The sequence below is a fragment of the Ovis canadensis genome, chromosome 3, assembly GCF_042477335.2.
Source record: "Ovis canadensis isolate MfBH-ARS-UI-01 breed Bighorn chromosome 3, ARS-UI_OviCan_v2, whole genome shotgun sequence".
Taxonomy (NCBI): domain Eukaryota; kingdom Metazoa; phylum Chordata; class Mammalia; order Artiodactyla; family Bovidae; genus Ovis; species Ovis canadensis.
Genome location: NC_091247.1, coordinates 93,599,456 through 93,621,501, shown reverse-complemented (window position 1 = coordinate 93,621,501; position 22,046 = coordinate 93,599,456). Strand labels below are relative to the sequence as shown.

General features: G+C 48.1%; 1 protein-coding gene across 31 annotated transcripts in view; it reads right to left on the bottom strand.

The window, feature by feature from the left end:
• Positions 1-22,046, bottom strand: part of DYSF (dysferlin) — a 227,982-nt gene that overhangs the window by 128,743 nt on the left and 77,193 nt on the right. For 13 of the 31 annotated variants that reach the window (XM_069583666.1, XM_069583662.1, XM_069583672.1 and 10 more), the window contains 6 exons: positions 20,424-20,527; positions 12,716-12,784; positions 12,527-12,570; positions 9,063-9,145; positions 1,784-1,825; positions 110-225 (listed from right to left, as the gene is read on the bottom strand). In XM_069583666.1, the coding sequence (XP_069439767.1) occupies positions 110-225; positions 1,784-1,825; positions 9,063-9,145; positions 12,527-12,570; positions 12,716-12,784; positions 20,424-20,527 (458 nt within the window). Of the gene's footprint in view, positions 1-109; positions 226-1,738; positions 1,826-9,062; positions 9,146-12,526; positions 12,571-12,715; positions 12,785-20,423; positions 20,528-22,046 lie in introns of all 31 variants that reach the window. The other 18 variants (XM_069583664.1, XM_069583670.1, XM_069583675.1 and 15 more) reach the window with 2 other exon arrangements.

Sequence of the window (22,046 nt, the reverse complement as noted above, 5' to 3'; positions counted from 1 at the left end):
TGGCTGCCTGGCCCTGGGCCCGCTCAAGCACCACCAGGCCCTTGGAGTGCAGGCTGACCTCAGATACTGCCCAGGCAGGCCCCAGGATCTGGGCTCCCGTCTGGCTCACCTTGCCCGTGTTGAGCTCTGCGTAGGGATCCGGGAAGCCAGTGAACTCCCTGGGGCTGCCATAGAGGTTGATGTAGCAGGGCCCGAAGGTGGGGAGGAAGCCTAGATGGTCGTCCACTGGGAGACACAGACATAGGTGCAGATCAGAGGGGCCGGCCCAGCCGAGATGTCTAGCGCTCAACCCTGCTACCTTCAGGCCAAGCCCATCCCCGGTCTCAGCGCCTCGCACGTGCACAGGATGCGGCCCCCACAAACGTATAAAGGACAGTGACCCCCATGAGAGCTACCGCTGTCTCTCCTGCGGGACTTTAATCTTCACCATGTCGAGACACGGAGATTTGTATTGTTTTTATTAGCCTCGTTGTCTAGAAGAGGAAGCTGAGGCCAAGAGATGAAAAGGAACACACGACTGCAAAGAGGCATGACCCCAGTGGTCTCACCTTCAAGCCCATGCACTCAGCGGGCATGCAAAGCTGGGCTCGGGCTCACTGCCCTGCCCCTCCCAGCTCATGCTCACCCCCTCCTCACCCTGCCCTTCCATCTGTGTTTCAGGCCATCCAGCCTATGGGGAGGCACAAAGAAGGCCCAAGAGCCTGGTCACCAGAGACATCATCTCCTGGACGCCAGGGAGGGGGCCCAACTCAATGTCGCCCCACACACAGGGCAGCCCCAGGCACATGTCTCCTCCACCCCTGTATCCTTATGAAGTTGAGACAGACCATTTAATAGCCTTGACTCATCCTGGCATCTCCTCCTCTTCCCCACTTTGTGCAAAGAAGGATCTTTCAGTGGAGCAAGTTGGAGGAGAGTTGGAGAATTACACTAATGATGAGACAAAATCTTTCCTCCACATCATTTCCATCCTTTTCTTTTTGACAGCCCTCTTTTGTTAATGTCATGACTTTCCAGCTGACAGCCAAGTTTCCTAGGACGGGCCTTCAATGGCCAAACTCTGAGAATCCTGAAAAGCCAGGAGGAAGAGGCCGTTTCCAGAACGGCAAAGGTGGGAGGTGGGCCCAGAAGCAGGTACTATCTGAGATGACTCTGAGTGCTCAGACCCTGGGGGCTGGGTTCCAGGGACCCTGGGCTTGAGCCCGTCCCTGAGCAGTAAGCTATTCCCAATCAGAGGCAGGAGCATGCCTGTTCCAGAGCCCTGCACCCCGCATCACTCCTCCTCCAGTCCCCAGCACACACTCTGGCTTTCGGGATGGGGGTGAGAGACCTGATGGAACTGTTGTGAGCATGATTAATTATTTATACTAATCATCTTGACTATAATTTACCTTGCTCATTTCAACTTCAAGAGTTTTCAGCTCACCCCGGCCTCCTCCCAGTCCCTGGGAGGATTCACACTTCCCCTTCCTCATCATGGACCCCCTGCCTGCTCCACCCCCAACCCTGCTAGAGAGAGTGAACTCATTTGAGTTCCAGGGCCCGGCACATTCGGCAAGGGGGTTAGAGAGTGGGAGGGAACTGCCTTTGAAGCGTTCCCAGCAATTTACATATTCCACCGTGGTTGAGAGGTAACAGCCAAAGTTAAGCTTGGGGATTGTGGTGGGGAATCTCCAGCCCACCACAGGCAAATGGAACACTTCCCCACAACCAGCACCCTTGCCCCTCCAGTAAAAACCTCGAGGCCCAACTCCCTCGTCATCCCGGAGGTGAGAGCACGTACGTTCTGTGGCTGGAGGAAGCTTGACCACACCTGCAGGCTCCTCTGAAGCGTAAAGAAATGGAAGAGGGGTTAGGATGGGCATGGCTGGGTGGAGGACCGATTAGGTGAACGAGGCACTGTGGATGGACAGTTGGCAGACAGACAGAAGGGAATAGCTCCTGGACGGGAAACAGATGTGGGCCGAGATCCCAAGGCCAGCCCAGCTGTGAATTTATCACCCAGTAAGTCATCAGTGCACCCCCCTCAGCCAGACACAGTCCCAGTGCCCCAGCCTGAGCCCCGCTGGCTGCCTGCAGGGCTGTATGTTCTGTCCGTCGATTGAAAACGTGACTCAATACATTCAAGGAATAACACAGGAAAAAAAAAAAAAAAATATATATATATATATATGCTTTGCCATATTATAGCCAGATAAGAGGGGAAAACAAAGTAGAGATGCCAAGAAAGGATGAGGGAAACATGAAAGGGCCAGAGCTAGGCACACACAGCTCTCCACCCCACAGGCAGGTTGACTGCATGCAGTGGAGGCATTTCAAGGCGCAAGATCTCCACCTAGTGGTCATTTCTAGAATTACCACTAAGGGCACCATGTTGCATTTTCACAACAGCAGGCACTGGGCACTGTTCTGAAACAGGAGGCTTTTGGCACCTGCTGTTTCGAATGAAGCACAGAGCCAGACACTGTCCATTAGCTGAAGGTTCTACTCTTGGGTGTACCCTAAACCCGGGTAAGGAGGGTCTAGAAATAAGAGAAGCAAGGAAGGAGATGCTCTGGTAGACTTCCAACTTCACTTCAAGACAAGAACAAGACGCCCCCAAAGGAGTATGCAGTCCTCGTCTCCTTCCACTGTCCTCTCTGGTTCTGCCTCTTGCCACACTCTGACCGTCCCTCCTCCAGCCATCCAAGTGTGGCCCAGTCTGGGGTCCTGACTGACCTGGGCTTGTGTTTGGTGAAATATCTAATTATTTTCATTCACTGATCACCTCTACCTATTGGTCTCCTTCAAGAAATAATACCTATTGCTATTTTCCTATAGCTCCATGATCAGAATTAAGAGCCAAGAGCTGAGCAAAACATTGCGGCAGGAAGGAAGAATGAGCAGAGACACAGGAAGAAAGGGCATGGAGAAGAGAGAACGTGGATACAAGGACAGAGCAGACCAAGTGAGCAGAGGTGGCCTGGAGGATGGGGGGGCCTGAGGCCCTGGGACCCAGCCCCTCAGCTCTCCACAGCCGGCCTCAGCTAGGAATGCCGGCTGGCAGGAGTCAGAATGCATAGACCATAATTCATGGCCATTTCCATATCCACAGGAATAGGTTTTCATCGGGAGGGGAGTGAGGCCTCTGGTCATAGGAGAGTTTCAGTAACCACAGAGGACCGACCCGGGCACAGCTGCACCCCCAGGAGAGCACGACCAGGGCCCGCCGGAAGGAAACAGATTCCACTTTAAGCTCCTTCAAATGATTGCAAACAGGCCTGGCCAGTTATCTAGGGCTAATGAGGCCAAGGTCATAGTTCCGACCCCCGTGTGCTCCTCACAGAAGCAAACACAGCTTTCCACCCACAGACCAACTCTGCGTTCTGGCTGCAAACTAGTGCCCAGCCCAGAGACAGCTGGCCTCTAGTCCCTCTGGTCATCTGAACAACACGTGCCTCTGGCAGCTGGGAGGACCAAGCTAGGGGGCTGCCAAGCAGCCTGGTTCCCAACCACACCTTTTTCACTAATTGCCTCATTCATTCATTGGTTTGTTCCACAAACCTAACAGGCACAGAATGAGGCACAGTAAGACAGGGCCCTGCCGACAACTAAGGCCAACGGCTCCTAATCCGGGGGTAGGGTCACAGGTCTCCAGGTGTGAGGATCATGCTTGTGTCTGCAGACAGCTCATAAAGTCAAGGGCAGAGTCATCAGTGAAGGCCCCCAAGACAAAGCCTCTATTTAGTCCTCACCACTCTTCTGCCAAAACACAAGTGTTCTGGTGTGTTTTCCCTAAGCCCAAGGAACAGAGGCTGGGGAAGCCACAAAACACAGATGAATGCTTCCAGTCCTGTGGTCTGAGCAGCCCAGCCCAGCTCCCTCACCTGTGGAAGTACAGGGCAGGCCCTCCCAGCTCAGGAACCCCTTCTCCTGGAGCATCTGAGGCCATTACCTGCGGCCAGCCCAGCCGCTCCCTCTGCCTCTCAGCACATCTCCCACGCCCACGGCTTGGCTGCCTGACTCCAGCCAGCGCCAGGCAGGAGGAGAAACCAAGAACTGCTGGGAAATCCTCATCATCTATGTTCCAAAGACAAAAAGAAAAGAACTTTGGATTTCGTAGCCGTGGAAAAAACTGCCTGAGTGCTATTTATGTAGCATGATTTTCATATGTACAAAGTTACAAAAGAATTTGTGTAGGTTTCATGGGGCTCGTGTGCCTGCTACCTTTCAAAAGGACTGAGGCTTCTCAGGAAAGCACTCCTCATTAAAAAATAAATAAATAAATAAATTTTTTACTAAATGCTTTGGAGCACAGGGTCCAAGGAATACTTCAGTGTGCCCAGGTAAGCCTGCAGGCAAAAGTGCTTAAGAGGCTAGCATTAGGTCCTGGCCTAGCTGGAAAGAACAACAAAAACACGAAAACAAAAACTCCTGGTTGGATTAAATAATCTGGTGAACCGTGAGGCTGGAGAATATAGAGAAAGAATCCATTTTTATAGTTTGGTTTAGTTTGAGCTTTGAGAGTAGTGGGAAAAGCAAGGGCCACGCATCACCCAGATATTCTGGAACATCCTAGGGTGGAGAAAAACAAAAAGATCTCAAAGTTGGAGTGACATTCAGAGGTGGCCTCAGGACAAGTGGGAGAAGCTTGGCAGGGAGGCAGGCAAGGGCTAACCTTCCAGGCCTAGAGAGAGCTTGAGAACGGCTCCAGTTTGAGGAATAAGTCTAACTGTTTTATTGCTACAGAGATCAAGCTATTCAACTGTATTTAAAACTGGTTAGCTGGTGACAAGAAGATTCTCATTTATGTCCAAAACAAACTGTGGGAGCCAGTGGTCCATGAACCACAATGAGTTGCCCATGGCTTGAGCGCCATCTAGTGACCAAATAAATATCTTTCTCATGTTCCCATTCAAATACTCATGATGACCCTGGAAAAGAGCAAGGTCAACACCACCACCAAGACGTGAAGACTGATGGCGACACAGGCATCTAAACTCTCCCTCAGGAGGCTGACAGCAGGCAGAGCAGTAGCCTCGTGAAACAGTGGCTGCTGGATACCAGTCAGAAAGGCGCTTTGTGCCTCTACCAACATTTGCCCTTGGACTCAAGAGGCAGGGACAGCACTAGCCAGCAAACTGGAGAAGAGATTCCTTCCATGCAGGGGCTCTGATCCCTGAGGAGCCTAGGACAGCATCTCTCCCACCCACCTCCATGACACACTGCCCTCACTTCCCATCTTTCTCCCTCTGCATCCAACTACTGGAACAGCAGTTACAGGAGGGCCGCATCCTGGGACCAGCAGTTCCCACAGTCAGGACAGGGAGGGGCTGGGGCAGGAGGAAGCCTTATAGCAGGGGCTTCTGGGAAGGAGTCTTGGTATATTCCAACAGTTACAAGTATCAGTGATGACATGAGCATGGCAGCTAGAGGCTAACGCATCGGGAGGGAAACTGGAGTTCATTGTAGAATTTTTTACTTGTATCCATATATTTTTAAATGTTTCAGAGAATCCAGAGGAGACTGGTCAACTTCAAAAGTGTTAGGTGGAATCTGCCAGAAACTAGGCATGCTAACCTGACCTCCAGATAAAGATCTGAGAAGATGATGGATGGAGACCCACACATCCTGTCTGTGGAAAGACACCAACACTGGCCAGATCTTGCGAGAGTGTGTGAGAGTGAATAAAAGGGGAGGGGAAAAATAGAGGGCCAACCAGGATAGGGAAATAGGGAGGAAACAACATCTGTAAAATTCAGGAGGGTGTTCGCCTTGAACTCTCAAGAAATGATTTGGAATGCTCAGTAGAGTGCAGGAAGACATAGCTTTTGTGGAACAAAACAAAATGAGGGAGAGAACAAAGAGGAAAAGGAAAATATAAAAGGAAAGATGGATGGAAAGGAAGGCATGACAAGAAACTAAAAATGCAATAGCCAATTTTAAACCACATGGGAAGCAGTAAAAAGCACAATTGGCATGGGGGGGACAAGTCAGAATAGGGATGCAAAAAGCCAATAATCATGATACTAAAGAGCAACATTGCTTTAGGGTTTATGGTGTTCCAGAATGTGACATTTATAGTCTCACTGGATTTTTGTAAGGACCTTACAAGGTTGGGACTGGTGGGAGGAGACTGGAACAACTCTCTTGGAGCTCCCTGGCTCCAGAACAGCTCTTATCCCACCCCACACCATGCCTTCAGCTGCTCAGACAACAATATTAGAGTAGATGAAATCATTCCTCAACTCAGATTTAAGAATTCACTGTGTCTCAGAAAAAATTCAAGAGTCCTGCTCCTAGACAGATCAAAATAATTTTTTATACTACAAGTAAAAAGAGACATTCCTACAAGCCAGAAAGAAAAAAAAAACTATCTATAAAGGAATCAAATCAAACTGCTCTCAGAAAACACATCAAAAGAAGCTCAAAATAGATTAAATATCTAAATGTAAAAAATAAAAGTAAAAAATAGAGATAAGTACAACCTTGGGATTTGCTGAAAGCCAAAAGCACAACATATGTGGCAGAAACCATACTTCCATTACTTAAATAAGAAATACTGAAAATAAACACGAGTTAACTAGAAAGTTGGGCTTCCCTGGTGGCTCAGACAGCAAAGAATCCACCTACAATCAGGAGACCTGGGTTCGATCCCTGGGTTAGGAAGATCCCCTGGAGGAGGGCATGGCAACCCACTCCAGTATTCTTGCCAGGAGAATCCTCATGGACAGAGGACCCTGGTGGGCTACAGTCCATGGGGCCACAAAGAGTCAGACACGACTGAGCAACTCAGCACACAATTAGAAAGTTAAAAAGGAAACAGTGAAATATGTCTAAAGAGAGTTAAAGAAAAGATTTAAAAGATGAGAGAATAAAAAATTAGAAAATATTAGAACTAAAGTGCACACATACACACTCATTCAGATGTGTCCAGCTCTTTGCGACCCCATGAACTACAGCCCGCCAGGCTCCCCGTCCATGGAATTTTCCCAGCAAGAATACTGGGGTGGGTTGCCACTCCCCACTCCAGAGGATCTTCCTGACCCAGGCATCATACCCAAGTCTCTTGTGTCTTCTGCATTGACAGATGGATTCTTTACTATTGCACAGCTGGGAAGCCCGTTAGAACTCATATCTAAATCCAGAAACTTTTCTTTGAAACGTTCAATACAGTAGGGAGAAAGAAAAACTTCTAACAAGACTAATCAAGAAAAAAGAAAATCCAAACACATATCATTAGAGATAAGAAAGTAGAATTGTTTAAATCATAAAAGGTTGCTCTGCACAATACTATAAAAAAATTAGAAGATCTCAATGTAATAAATATTTTTCTAGGAAAATGTAGATTATCAAAATCAATTGTAGTAAAAGTAACAAACTAAAAATACCAGTGAGCACAGGGAAAACTGAAAAGGTTTCAGAGCCAGTGCAACTCCCACTCAGAAAGGGCACCTAGCCCACATGGTTTTATGGGTGAATTCTTTCAAAGCCTCAAAAGACTATATTCTTATGTTATATAAACTGTTCCAGATGTTAGAAAAGACTTTAAATCTTTCCAATTAATTTTACAGAGCCAGCACAGCCCAGATACCAAAACCTAAGAAATAATAAGCAGACATACCAATTAAAGATAATAGAAAATCAAGAAATAGGACCAAGAACACACTGAGGAATTTAGTAGGGGATAAAAGTGGCATTTCAAAATGTAGGGAAAAGATTATTCAATATATAGTGTTGGTATCACCAAAGAACCATTTTTTAAAAAGTAATGTTAAACCCTTGCCTAATTCACTAAGGAAAAGATTAATATATTTGGCTACGTAAAACTTTTAAATTTAATAGTTAAAAACTATTAAATGATAAAATTGACAAAAATTATTTACAACATAGATGACGGGAGAAAGTTAACCTCCATATACATACAGAACTCTGAAAAAACAATGAGAAAAAGACAAACATACCATCAAAAATATGGACAAAAGCATGAATAGGCAATTTACACCCAAATAAATTTTAAAGTATATAAATACATATAATTTGTAAAAAAATATATAATTTGTAAATGTAAGATGATTATTAAATATTTTAAAATGTACATTGGTCAACTTTACCAGATATCAATGAAATAAAATTAAGGCAACAATGAAATGCAACTCAACAAATTGACAAAGTTCTTTGAAAATATCATTATTATCTTACTTTGTATTGATAAGGATGTAACAAAATAAGCTTGAGAGATTAGAGTATAAATGAGTCCAGTCGTTTTGTGGGGCAATTTTTATATACACCAAAAGCTTTAAAATGTTCAAATCTTTTGACACAGCAATTCCACTTCAAGGCATTTATGCAAAAGAAAAATCAGGAATTACATAAAGATTCCCCTACAAAAACACTCAATATCAAGTTAGCTCCTTATAACATGGAAAAATTAGAAAGCACCTAAATATTCAGCCTTTAGTTAATGTGGTCGATGGCACGTTCACCATATTGTAGCATATTTAATAGCGTGAATAAACATCTATGTTATATTGCCAAGTGACAAAAACCAATTGTCAAAACAGTTAAAAAGTATTCAAAACATTGTTTATCATATACACACATACACACAAACAGGTCCCAGAATATTAATATTTACCTCTTTTCTGGGAGGAGAGGCTAATGGATAATTCTGTGAGTGAATTTGTATATTGTTCTTTCAGATTATCTCTTTTAAATTGTACAAAATGATCACACACTAACTACTTTCCAACAGACCAATGAAAGCCATTTCAGAATAGGAACTGCTAGAAAACAGTCAGCCAACACAGAACCCGGTGGATGGTGTGGTCACAGCCACCAAGATCACCTGCAGGAATGGATCTCTCTAGACCATCTGACGGTGCACCCACCTTCCACGGTGAGGCCAGTCCTCAACACAAGCCCATCTCTCTCACCGGCCAAAGCCCTTCTTCCTGGGAAGTGGGCAACGAAGACCTTACAGACTCCCTTTTCTGCAAACTCTCAAAGCTAGAGCTGTAAGACAGTAGGGGTGGGGCAGGGGAGAGCATGGGGGCCAGAGGGCAGCACAGGGGGGCACTCACCTTCTATCTCGCCTCCAGAGGCAGAGATCTTCGACATACTCAAGTAGGTAGTGGCCACAATATCGTTGTGGGTGAGGCGGTCCCTAGAGCAAGGGGCAGAAAGGGCCTGATCAGGGCGGGATTCGCAGGCCACAACCCACCCAGGGAGGAAATGGCCGGAGTTATGCATCGTTCGGGGTCCCAGTCTTCACACTAGGGGTGTTATGGAAGCCTAGTAATGTTTGGCAAAAAGAGACTGGAAAGAAAGTGTTACTCAGGACTCCTCTGGGGGGGACCCAGTCCATCAGCATCCCAGCAGCCAAGCTGGAGGTCTGTGGGCACAGCTGCAGGTTGAAAGGGAGGAGGCCTGAGGCAGAAGCAGTGCAGGGGAGCAGGAGGCCGCCCAGGGAGCCAGACCCCCAGGCCCAGGGAGAGCAAGGCTCGGAGAGCTAAGACATACCAGACCAAGGAGAAAAATCAGGCAACCAGAAAGAAACTCTCTCTCCAAGGAAGCCCACGGTCTTAATTAGCTTAGGGTAGCTAATACAGAGCTCTTTTTTTGTATCTGATTTTGTATGTGACAAAGCACTTTTAGCATCCTTGATCGCCAAGGATCCTTACAATGGCCTTGGGGAATAGGTATTTTTATTAAATCTCTACTGCACAGATGGAAGGAAACAGGCTCAGAGCTGCAAAGTCCAGGCCCAAGGTCAGCCTGGGAGGGAGGTGAGGAGCCAGGACAGAAACTCATATCCTGACTCCCGGCCCAGTGCTCTCACCAAGGTCCACACGGCTTCTGGCTCCAAAATGGGACTCATCCTACCTCTCCAAAGAAAGCCTCTCCCCTCCTACCCAGCATAGGGGGCCATGGGGGAAGCTCCAGGACTGAGCATTCTGTGCAGACCCTTCCTCTGCCCCACACCCGCCCCCTTGACAACCATATACAGTAACAGCCACCTTTTGCTGGGCACCTCCTGAGAGCCAAGCACTGTGCTGAAACTGTCACGGGACTTGGCCCATTTAATCCTGAGGCAGGATTCTGAGGCAGGTCCTGCAGTTGGCCCCAGTTTAGATGAAGAAGCTAAGGTAGGCAGGATGACAAAGGTGGGGCTTGAGCAAGATACACCTCACGGGGAAACCAGAGCCGGGCCTGCAGAAACCTGCTGCTTCTCTGTGAGGCTAGACCGAGAGTTCTCAATCCAGAGGCTTTTGACCCCAGGACATTTGGCCACTGGAAACATTTTTGGTATAGAGGAGAGCCATAGAGAGAGGCCGTGACTGTAGCCAAACACCCTACAATGCACAGGACAGTCTCTCACTGCAAAGACGTTTCCAGTCCAAAAACATCACAGTGCCAAGACTGGAGGGGTAGGCTCTATCTCCTTCCAGAAGGTTCCCCATGTGCATCTTCCCTTCCTTGGAACCCAGCAGCCCTCTCTTCCTGCTGTGCATCCCTTGGCCACAGGTGGCTTCAGGAGATGACATCCACGTGCTTCACAGTGAAAGACCCACCTGAGCATGGTGATATCATTTTTCCTTTAAATCTTACAGCCTTCAGACACCAGATCTTTGCTGCTCCCTTCCTTCCTCTCTGTATTTCCCAGGGAGGTGGTTAAGCTTTAAAGTTTTCTATCAGGGCGGGGGCTACGTTAGGAAGAGTGAATTGTCAGCACGGATCTGTATCACTATTCCTGGTGAGTGACGTTAATAGAAACGGGGAAGTAAAGAGTCCCTTAAACGTTTTACAGTGAGATTATCAACACCAGATAATTGACAGCTGACAACACTTCTAAACTGCCTTCACGACCAAGCCCTAGAGAAGACCAATAGCTCTTGGAGCAAAATAGGATTTCTGACCTCTGGGCTCACCTGAATCTGATGAGATGGGAAAACAGAACGGGAAGAGAGAGGTTTTGAGTCAGGTTTTTTTGAGGAGGAGGGGGTAGTTTTTTTGGGGGGGTTGTTTTTTAATGAAAAGAATTCTTCAAGAACTGAATGGAAGATTAAGTTACAGAGAAAAGACCATATGGACCATATCGTATTTCCAGGATTCAGGTAATAGTACAAATTTATCTGAGTTTTCTGGGAAGAAAGCCTTTTTCTGGATAGGAACTTGCAGCAGCAGAATGATTTCAGGCCAAGAGTTGGGTTTTGGGGCTTGGGGTTGCTTTTGGAAAATACAGCAAGTCTGAAAATAGACTCACAATAAAAATGCCACTTCAACCTAAACCAGAGAGGCAACCACCAGATTCCGTAATGTGTTTGGACTGTACAGTATGTCGGTGCCTCACACGGCTCACACGGACTCGGGCGGGGCCCATGCACAACACAGGGGTCATGGCGCCCGCGTGCATTCCCTCACACTGCCACACACAGACCTGCACCCAGGGCACACTCATGCACGCACACACAGAGAGGAGAAGGGGCAGCTCTGCGAACGCAGAGCTCATCGCCCCAAACCGCCTCCCACAGAGCAGATCAGCGGTTGGGGCCCTGGAGGCCTCTCCCTGCTGGCCCTCCTCACACTCCCTTCCTCTCTAATTCTCACAAGCTGTTCTCTCTCAGGCTGGGGACCTGGCGCGCACTTTAATGGCTCTGTGGCCTGGGGGTTTTCCCCAGTCTCTCATTATCCTCCTGGCTGGGGGTGACATGGGCTGAAGACCAAAGGACAACACGCTGGGAACCGCACGGCCAAGACTTTCTGGGGGCAGAGAAAGGACAGCTCTCTCTTTGGGGGAAGCCTGGTGTAGGGAGAGTCCTGGAAATGGCACATGCGGACCCCTGCAGCCCTCGGGTGTGAGACAGGGCACCTCCGCACATGGCCCAGAGGTTAAGCACAGGCTTGAGTTCGAGCCTGGCCTCAGCAGCTTCCAGCTGTCCCCCCAGACAGGGCACTCAGTCTATCCAGACACGCTCCCTCGTCTGTAAGGTAGGGCTGTACCAAGTCAAGCTGAGCATCACGTGAGACAGGCAGAGGGTCTGGAGCACACAGACACTCACAAGAGTTAGATGCCATTTTTCCAGGATGGTCTTGTGGCTACTCCCCTGCTGCCAACGGCAGTGCCATTCCCTGCTTGGGCAACCCGGCCCCCTTCCCCAGCCTGGAGATCTGTTCCATCCTACCAGCCCTTGGGGAGTCTCAGTCCACCCTCCTGGAAGCTCTGCTCTTTGCAGCCTCCTTGCCTCTGCTTATGATCCTGTCTTCATTAGGATGCCTTCATCTCGAACTTCCCCAAACCCCACTTCCCCAGGAAGGCTCCCTGGGCCCTCCTGGCCCCAGGGATCTCTGGTTCTTGGAGCCGTCCCAGCCCGCTGTGAGTAAGCTTCCTAACAGCCCACACCCTCTCCTTCTCCAACCTCCCTGTGAGGCCACCACCGCACCTGAAAGAGATTCCCCTGCTGCATGTGGACTGAACGCAAGGAAAGCAAGGACCCGGTGACCCCGACAACAGCCACCTCTAAAGGCCCCCAGACGCAGGACTCACCAGTCTACGACACGAATCCTCATTTTCTCACACATGGACGGAAACTAAGGAGGGAAGCAAGACGTGTCGGGGTGGAGGCCTTCTGAAGAAGTGGAAGTCTGGGAGGCAGGCGGGAGCTGGGAAGGCTGGGAGCCCAGGCCTCCTGGGAGCGGGAGGCTAGGAGCCCTGGCTCGTGGAGGTGAGGCTCACCATGGCGGGCAGTGTGATGCTCTGGTTCCACTGAGGATTGGCCGTCTTCTCCAGGATCTTGCTGCAGAGCTGAAGACACAGAGGATAGGTGAATGGAGCTTTGAGGGGACTCTGGGTAGCCCTGGCGACCACCACACCAACGGGCAGCCATTGTCGGCCATGTTGACCACCCTTCGGGCTGGGCAGAAGGCCCTGGGGGCTATGGAACCTGAGGCAGTGGGCTTAGCACCAGGAATCTTTCCAGAGACAAAGCTCAATGGTAGGTCAGCTCCACTGGGACATGGAGGGAGGGACAGATTGTTTGAAAGTCACAACACTCTCCCTTATCTCATACCTCCGGCTGGAAGTTTCCTTCCCTTCCCTCCCATTGTGGCCACGACCCTGAGTCCAGACCAGCTTTCCCAGGAGTCCTAGCATCTGAGGCAATTCTCTTTGCCCATCAGTGCAGATCACCTGCCCCTTTGGAAGACTGTGAGCGCGGGGAGGGGGAGAGGAAAAGGGAGCTGAGGGGCTGGGCAGGGGGCTATACACCAGTACTCTGAGAGGAAGATGAAAATGCAGCTAAGATACAAGCCTCAAAAGCCATAGTTTGCCTCCAGTCAGCTCTGCCCAAAAGACTGGGCTTTCCACAACAAGAAACCTAGCAGAGGCGAGAACTGGATTCAAACCAGCAGCTCATGTGTTCTACTCTGCGCTGGGAGTCCCCAGGGAGGCACCGATGCCGCCCGGAGCACCCTGCACCCACGCAGGGCAGTGGGCGAAGGCTCTGCTTCAGATGCTGGAAGCTGTGTGTCCTACACATGGAAATAAGGAGCAGCCTTCCTCAGCGCACTGACTATGGGCCCTGACTGTGCGAAGCATTTACACAATTATCTCATCTAATGAGCAACTGACAAGACTCTCCATCAAATGAGAGTGTGGCTTCCCCGGGGGCCAGGACTGTTTCTTCACCCCTGGTCCACCCAGGATCGGCCCCGTGCCCATCGTCCCCCCTCCCTGTGAGAAGAGCCCAGGCAAAGCCTGGGGGTAAGGATGGGTGCCAGGATTTGGCCCTTGTGTGAGCAAGGAAAGGAGTAAGGAAAGAAGAGAAACCAACAATTAGATGGAACAAAAGGCAGAGTGGGACTCACAGTCCTCAGGAGTGGGTACACCAAGGGCTGTAAAAGCACACAGAACGAGGTGCCATCTCCCTCATAATTGAAGAAACACAAACAAAACAAATGAAATACCGCGTCTCGTCTATCAGAGCCATAAAAATCTCGAAAGCCTGTCAGCCCTGTCTTGGCAAGGCAATGGGAAACTGCTCGCTCAGATTTTGTTGGTGGAGAGAGAACAACTCAACCTCTCCAAAGGGCAGTTGGCCACTACCTTTCAAAATTACAAATGCAGATGCCCTTTGACCTACCAGTTCTGCCTCTAGACATTATCCTACAGACATACTTGCACATGTGCAGAATAACATACGTCTGAGATTATTCTCTGCAGCCTAACTCCAGTTAGGGAGGACGTGGAACAACCCGCATAGCCACCAACAGAGGGCAGCTTGGATAGAGAACGGCCCATCCACAGAATGGGGCGCTATGCTGCTCTAGAGAATGAGGACCACTCTACGGCATGAAACAACTTTTGAGGTGTATTATTAAGTGAAAAAAACCAAGGTGCAAAGCAGTAAGTATCATGTGCAACCATGTGCGTTAAAGGCGCAAAGGTAAGAATTTATGGTCAGACGTGGCATGCATGTAATGAAGCCGGAATGGTGCAGAAGAAACCAACAGTGATTTCCTGTGCAAGGGGGGAGAGGGCGAGAGGACTGCTGGGCAGGTGCAGGGTGAGAGGCCGGGCTCTCGTGATGGATGATAAGTAAGTGGATGTGGTGTGCATAATAAATGTACTATCTAATTCAAAACTTCGATGGACAAAAGTTTGAAATAACAAAAGAGAAAAAGAAAGGAATGGAAGACTTTTTCATCAGACACAGCAGACAGGCCCTGCCAACATCGTTCCTCAGCTCCCTGGATGAGAGGCACAGGTGGTCCCCACCCTCCCTCCCCGAGCCCTGCGCCCGGGCAGCCACAGGCCTTCTCCCCAGCAAGCACTTCCACCTGTCTGCCCTTGGAGGGTCCCTCTGAGAGAGCCGCCAAGATGTGTCCCGGCCACACCACAGGCCAGCGCGACCTCTGTCCCTAGAAGCACCCAGAGCCTTCCACCCCCCACTCTTCTCCCCACACCGAGCTCCCTCCTCCCCCTCCTCCTTCTCCTCCTCTTATCTGTGTCTTTTTTTTTTTTTAACTCTCCTTCCCTTCATGACAGAAGGCCATTTGGCCATCTGTATCAAATACTCAAAAATAAGCATGCCCTCTGACCTGGTTCTAGAAACTTCCCTATGAAAAAGCAGAGTGTGGACAAAGATTCCTACACACTGATGTTCCTCACAGAGTTGTTCATGAAAGAGGAAAATTCCAAACAAACAAAAAAAAGAAATCCAAAAATAGTTTAAATGTCATGTTATATTTGTTTAATGAAATATTATAGCAGATACCAAAAATTTATTTCAAAGACTATTTAATAACCTAAGGAAATGTTAGACAACAAACGCAGCTTACCAAACCACTTAGACATAGTTGACTATTCTGGCAGTGGTTACACATTCTGTAAGTGACCAAGAACACCAGCTGGTGAATACTGAAGCAGTGCTCCCAAGGGAAACACAGGGTTAGGGGCCTGCAAGCCTCTGTCACAACTTTTTTTGGTCAACTGACCAGTAACTTTGTTTTATGTGTGTTTCTGTTTCAAGACACCTTTCTCATTATATTAATATACTGTGGGTTTATTAACACTGAACTCACAGCCAACAGCACTGTAACTCATGCCTGGACAAAATTGACCAAACACGCGGTTTCTCCACAGGGCACCTCACAGGCTCCTCACAGAGAAACTCTAGGCAGCATTTCAGCACTACACTTGGGAGCCGCTGCAAACACTGACATCACCAGCAAAAAAAAAAAAAAAAAAAAAAACACCCCAAAATGCAAAAGCAAAGAATGACACCAAATAGACCAGGAGAAACACATTACAGGACAAGGGCTGAAACAAGCAAGGAAGCGCAGCGCCCGGCTCAGCTGGCAGCACTCACCTCAGCTCAATCAAACTGTCCCGAGTTTCGCAAATGATGACCAAAGCACTGGAAGGACTGGCTTGGGGATTACAGATAAGTTTTAGCAAATAGGCAAATCTGCAAATACAGACTCTGGGAATAACGAAGACAGACTGTGTGCTGAATCCAGCTGCATTATGAATCCAGTTTTTTTCCAGTGGGGCAGGGTGGTGAGGGGGATGGAGGGGGAGAGGGGTTGGTGTGCCAGATGGAAGGAGCGAGAGCAGCAGGAAATATAAACAAACGTGAATAGTGCTTATCTCCAAGGCGGTGCACAGTACAGAACTATGAGGCATCATTTTCCTTTTCTCTGATTTTTTCATCTTTTTTTACAATAAGTTTTATTCTTGAAAAAAATAAAGTTGCTTTAAAGCCTCCCACTCTGCCTTCTAAGTACCTCCCCTGTCTTTTCCCCATACGTGAAGAAGTGTGATATGTGCTTGAGAGGATGCACCACACACACACCCTTCTAGCCCCTTAGCAGCATGGCCAAACCAGGCGGTTTGCGGCTTAGATAATAGTGACACCAAGTGTCCATAAGAGGAAATGCAAAGAGGGCCAGGCTAGGGCAACACAGAGAACAAACCCCCAGGACAACCGAATCGGATATAATGAGGAAAAGTGACACACCAGGCTGAAGAGAGGGGCAGGTAGGATGAGGCAGGAGAGGAGGGCAGCAGAGAGAGTAGGGGAGACCATGAAGAGGTGGCTGGGGCAGACAGTGGGGGACACAGAGGCCCAGGGGCCACACCAACCAGCTTTACATATCCCCTTGCCGGGGTCAGGACCCCCACCTCCATCACCACCACCCTCCCCCACCCCAGACATGGGTACCTTCCTAGAAAAATCCCCAGGGACAGCCAAGGGCATCTCAGAACAGAAGAAGACCTAGGGAGGTGGCGGCGCTGCAAGGAACCAGGGGCAGCTGGGAGCCTCAGGGCGCTGAGATGCAGCTTCAGGGAGAGCCACTGAACTGAAGGCAGGCCAGTCTCGGTTCTAGCCATCATCACAGCACCCCACTATGTTGGGAATGTGGAATAAAAACACATGTCTTGAGACATGACTTTCCCATCTCTCAAGCTGGGAAAACTAATTCTGGTCCTTGGAGTAAGTGTCCAGCCAAACTGCCTGCTTCCTTCCTGCCTTCATTCATCCCATCACAGTCCCTCCTAAGGCCAGGTACAGGGCATCAGACTCTGGCCCAAAGCCCAAACCAAAACTGCACTTGTGTAAGACCCGCAGTGAGCATTTAGAGCCCAGTGTGAATGAGTTTACAATTCGTGTTACCTCTCCCACAGACATTTCCCATGAGCCCTGCATTAGCCTGGGTTGGAGGAGCAGCTCAAAGGCAGGAGGGTTCACATATCCAGCACCGTAGTGACTGATTTTAACACACTGAATTAATAAGTATGAAGGAGCATGTTAACACTCAAAGGGGAAGAAGGGAGGAGAAGCTCTTCTTTACAAAATAAAAAGGCAAGGAGGTCAGTGGCTACGTGGACCATTAGGTAAGAGGTTATTGAGAAACAGGATATCAGCAGACTGAGATTGTGCCCACAGATTGCCTGCAAAGTACAAAGCAGAGTGTGTGCTTTGACAAGGGAGAGACCCGGAGACACCATCTTAACCGAGTAACCAGTGGTGGGACATGCTGACATTTTGTTTCCTGTTGTGATGCAGACACAAGTACAAAACACCACCTAAGATGTGTTCCTGCCAAAACAGTTCATTTGAATTTAACCTGGTCTGAGACCTAACTTCGAAATACAGGGGCCAGAAAAATAAGTCAAACAACACCAGAAGGAAATGGTGGGACAAACCCAGGACATGGACAAATGGCTTGTGCTCTTCAAAAATGCAATGTCGTGGGCTGAGAAAAATGGGAGGGGAGATGGGAGTAAGGTTGTTACAGAAGACACCAGTGCAGAGCATAAATTCCAGTTGGGTCTTAGATTGGAACAAAATTAAACCAGCTCTGAAAGATATTTGGGAGATAATCAAAGATATTTATATGAGCCAATATCTGAGAAGAGTAGAAAATAACTGCTAATTTCCAAGGTGTGATAATGTTGTTGCGGTTACCAAAAGCTTCCTTTTTCTCAGGAGATGTATGCTGAAGCCTTTAGAGGCAAAGTGTATAACTACACTTCAAATGATTCATTTCTGGGGCAGGGGTGGGGGGTGGGGGGGGGGGATTATCCATACACACAGAGAGAAAATAAGTGCAGCAGAACAGTCACAATTGTTTCATCTAATTAGAGGCCGTCCTAGTGGGTGAATACAGTTCTCCCAAATTTTGTGTTTTCAAATAATTAATGCTTCAATAAAGCATCTAATATTGATACATAGTAAAATAAAATAAAAAGCTAGACAGACAAGCACCAAACATAAATTTTGTATGATACTTTACGGGTAATGTTATTTACTTTTTTTCTGTAGTTCTCAAAATTCCTTAATAAATATGTGCATCAATAATAAAAGAAGAAAGAAAGAAAACAAAATAGTGGAGGCGGGTGGAGGCGGTATCAGTAGCAGACAGAGGACATAAGCTTATCCAAGGCCTTTCTTCTTTCTGAAATCAACCTGGACCTCAGCTATTGGTCCCCTGACTCAAGGTCCTTTGTTGGTGGGATGGGCAGGCAGACCCTCCTTCTTTCCAAAATGAACCTAAGAATAGATTAACTGAAAAGGAAGACTGCCAAGTGTTGTGTATTGAATGGGAGCGCACACCACCTCCAGCACCACCCTCGCTTTTAGCCTTTGTTGCTAAGCTTGTAAAGGCTCCCCTAACTGTCCTACGCCTGCCTGTCTGCCCGCTCCCCGCCTCTGCCTCCCGAGCAAAGCGCAGCTGGCTGCAGGCGCGAGCCCGCGCGCTTGGTTCTCAGCCCTTCGGCTCCGCCCGCCCGTTTCCAATGGTGGGACCCGGGAGCCCAGGGGAGCGGGGTTCCGGGAGCCGGGATGGAGGCCGAGCCCTCTGGATATGTCATTCTCCCCCATTTCCAGTATTTCCACCACAGTCTCTGCTCTGAGGTTACAGAGTAAGGCGATCGGGCTGTTTCCCGAGGAACAGATGTTAACGAACAGCCTAAAGCAATGGAAAACGGACTTAAAGAGAGCAGTGCCTAAGGCCGCGTAGAGCCCCGAGGGCTGAATTAACACAGCAAGCCTGTGTGGGTGACAGAAACTGGATCTTGACCGACGCAGCACATTTTGTGGGGAGGAAGGCCAAGAAGGAGCCGGGAGTGCACAGGCCCGGGGAAAGGCTAGAGGCGTGACCGCAGGGCAGACGAGAAGACACGCGGGCTGTGCGGTTTGTACCCAAAGTTGAGCGCGGCGAGCGAGCCAGTGGCGCTGAAACCCACTCAACTCCGCCCTCCGAGCGGGCTGCAGGGCCGCGTCCGCCCAGGAGGGGGCGCGATGCTCCGCCCTCGCACAAAGACTGCAAGCTAATATTGGCCATGGAGATGAGGCCAGAAAGTTCGGCTGGGTGAGCTCTGGTCAACCAGGTTATGCGGTTTGAACTTCATTTTACAGACAGGGCTGTCTTTTACACTAAATATGCTGGTGGATTTCTACGGTGAGAACCCGGACGAGAGAACGGACGCAAGGCTGTGGTGTGGCCTGGGGGAGAGAAGACAGTGGCTAGGGGCATGGAGAGAAGAAAAGAATTCGGGATTTTTAAAGGCAAAAGCTAGCAGTGGGATCTTGATGTAGAGAGGTCAAAAAAAGAGGGAAGAATCAAGGCAGGCCCGCATTTTCTGCCTTCGATGGTGGTACTGGTAAAGACAGTAGTTTCTGGAAGTGGGGCGGTGTAGGCAGAAAATGACCCCTTTACAGGGCGAGCGGGAGGCGGGTGGGCAGCACGTAGAGGCGTGCAAAGCCGCAGGGAGTTCCGGGGCTGAAGGGAAGGCTCAGAGTTGGACACAGCTGTGGATTCCTCCGTGAGAGGCGATGGGGGCAGCCGAGGCCGTCAGGGAGAGCCTGGAGGGTGGGCAAAGCCGGCCCTGAAGTGCGATGGAGGAAAGAGCCCCAGGCAGAAGTCAAGAGGGACAGGAGCCACAGCCCCGCTCTGGGCAGGAAGGAAGGAAGAGAGGTATGTGATCCCCAGGATCCCCACCAGAGTGGCCTTACTCCACTCAACTCCTGGCACAACTGTCTAAAAATAATCATTATGGTTTTACTGCATATTTTTTGTTTCCCTATCACTGTGCCTTCGCATCTGGTTTGCTTTACTTACTATTGCTTAATTTCCCCCAAATATTCCTGTCTCTATCCACCATCCCTATGTCCCCTCCGTGTCCATCCACACCTGTCTGTCTGTCTCACACACGTGGGCAGACCTGTGTGTGTGCTTGGCAGCCCCAGAGAGCTAGGCCTGCGTGTCTCACCCCGTGTCCCGTGATTAGTGCCCCCACATCCCAGGTACATAGCCTCCGATGGCGGGTCCTGTGCACCCCAAAATCTGTGCTGCACAGCAGGACAGTGCCCAGAGCCCATTCACAGAGACGCCAGCTGCCACCCTCCCGCAAGTCTTCTTGTTTACTTGCTTCTTACCATTTTCCCTGCAAAGCTGACTTCCACGAAGGGATCCACCAAGTTCTTCTTGTTACTGTCAAAGCCAAAGATCTGCCTCACGTTGTCCATCACAGCATCGTCCACTGAGAAGAAAGACATGCTGCTCACTGCCTGCTGCTCTCCATCTTCAAACCCCCACTTCCCACTTGTGTCTCCCAACAGTCTGCGGACTCCCCAAGAGGCCACGGGCCCCTCAGCCCAGGGTTCTGGGGAAGGAGGACCATCTCCAAACAGCAGCTCCTGAAGGCGCTGTGCTGCTCCTTTGCCCAGCTTCCAGAGAAAGATTGGACGTTGTCATAATAATATCCCATTACTGGTGCCTGTCTGACATTTTCCCTTACATCCACTAGCTCAGTGACTTTCCTGAGGGCGACCGATGAGTCAATTCTGTTTTGTTTTTAACTTAATCTATGCTGCTTCAAACCAATGTTTTACTAATTAGCTGTATTTTTACATATGTATTTATAGATGATGGATGTGTATATGCAGGTATGTGTGTGTATATATATATGTTACATATATACATAGATAATGGATGTGTATATGTAGGTATGTGTGTATATATCTATATGTTATATATATGTAGATGATGGATGTGTACATGCAGGCATGTGTGTGTATATATATGTTATATATATACATAGATGATAGATGTGTATATGCAGGCATGTGTGTATATATATATATAGATGACAGATGTATATATGCAGGTGTGTGTGTGTATATATATGTTATATATATACATAGATGACAGATGTATATATGCAGGTGTGTGTGTGTATATATATGTTATATATATACATAGATGACAGATGTATATATGCAGGTGTGTGTGTGTATATATATGTTATATATATACATAGATGACAGATGTATATATGCAGGTGTGTGTGTGTATATATATGTTATATATATACATAGATGACAGATGTATATATGCAGGTGTGTGTGTGTGTATATATATGTTATATATATATATAGATGATAGATGTGTATATGCAGGCATGTGTGTATATATATATATAGATGACAGATGTATATTTGCATGTGTGTGTGTATATATATGTTATATATATACATAGATGATGGATATGTATATGCAGGCATGTGTGTATATATATATATGTTATATATAGAGAGAGAGATGACAGATGTGTATATGCAGGCGTGTGTGTGTGTATATATATGTTATATATATACATAGATTATGGATATGTATATGCAGGCATGTGTGTGTATATATATATGTTATATATATAGATGACAGATGTGTATATGCAGGTGTGTGTATATATATATGTTATATGTAGAGAGATGACAGATGTGTATATGCAGGTGTGTGTGTATATATATGTTATATATATAGAGAGAGATGACAGATGTGTATATGCAGGCGTGTGTGTATATATATGTTATATATATAGAGAGAGATGACAGATGTGTATATGCAGGCGTGTGCATATATATATATGTTATATATATAGAGAGAGATGACAGATGTGTATATGCAGGCGTGTGTGTGTATATATATATGTTCTGTATAATGGTACATATGTATATGAAGGGCTTCCCTGGTGGCTCAGATGGTAAAGAATCTGTCTG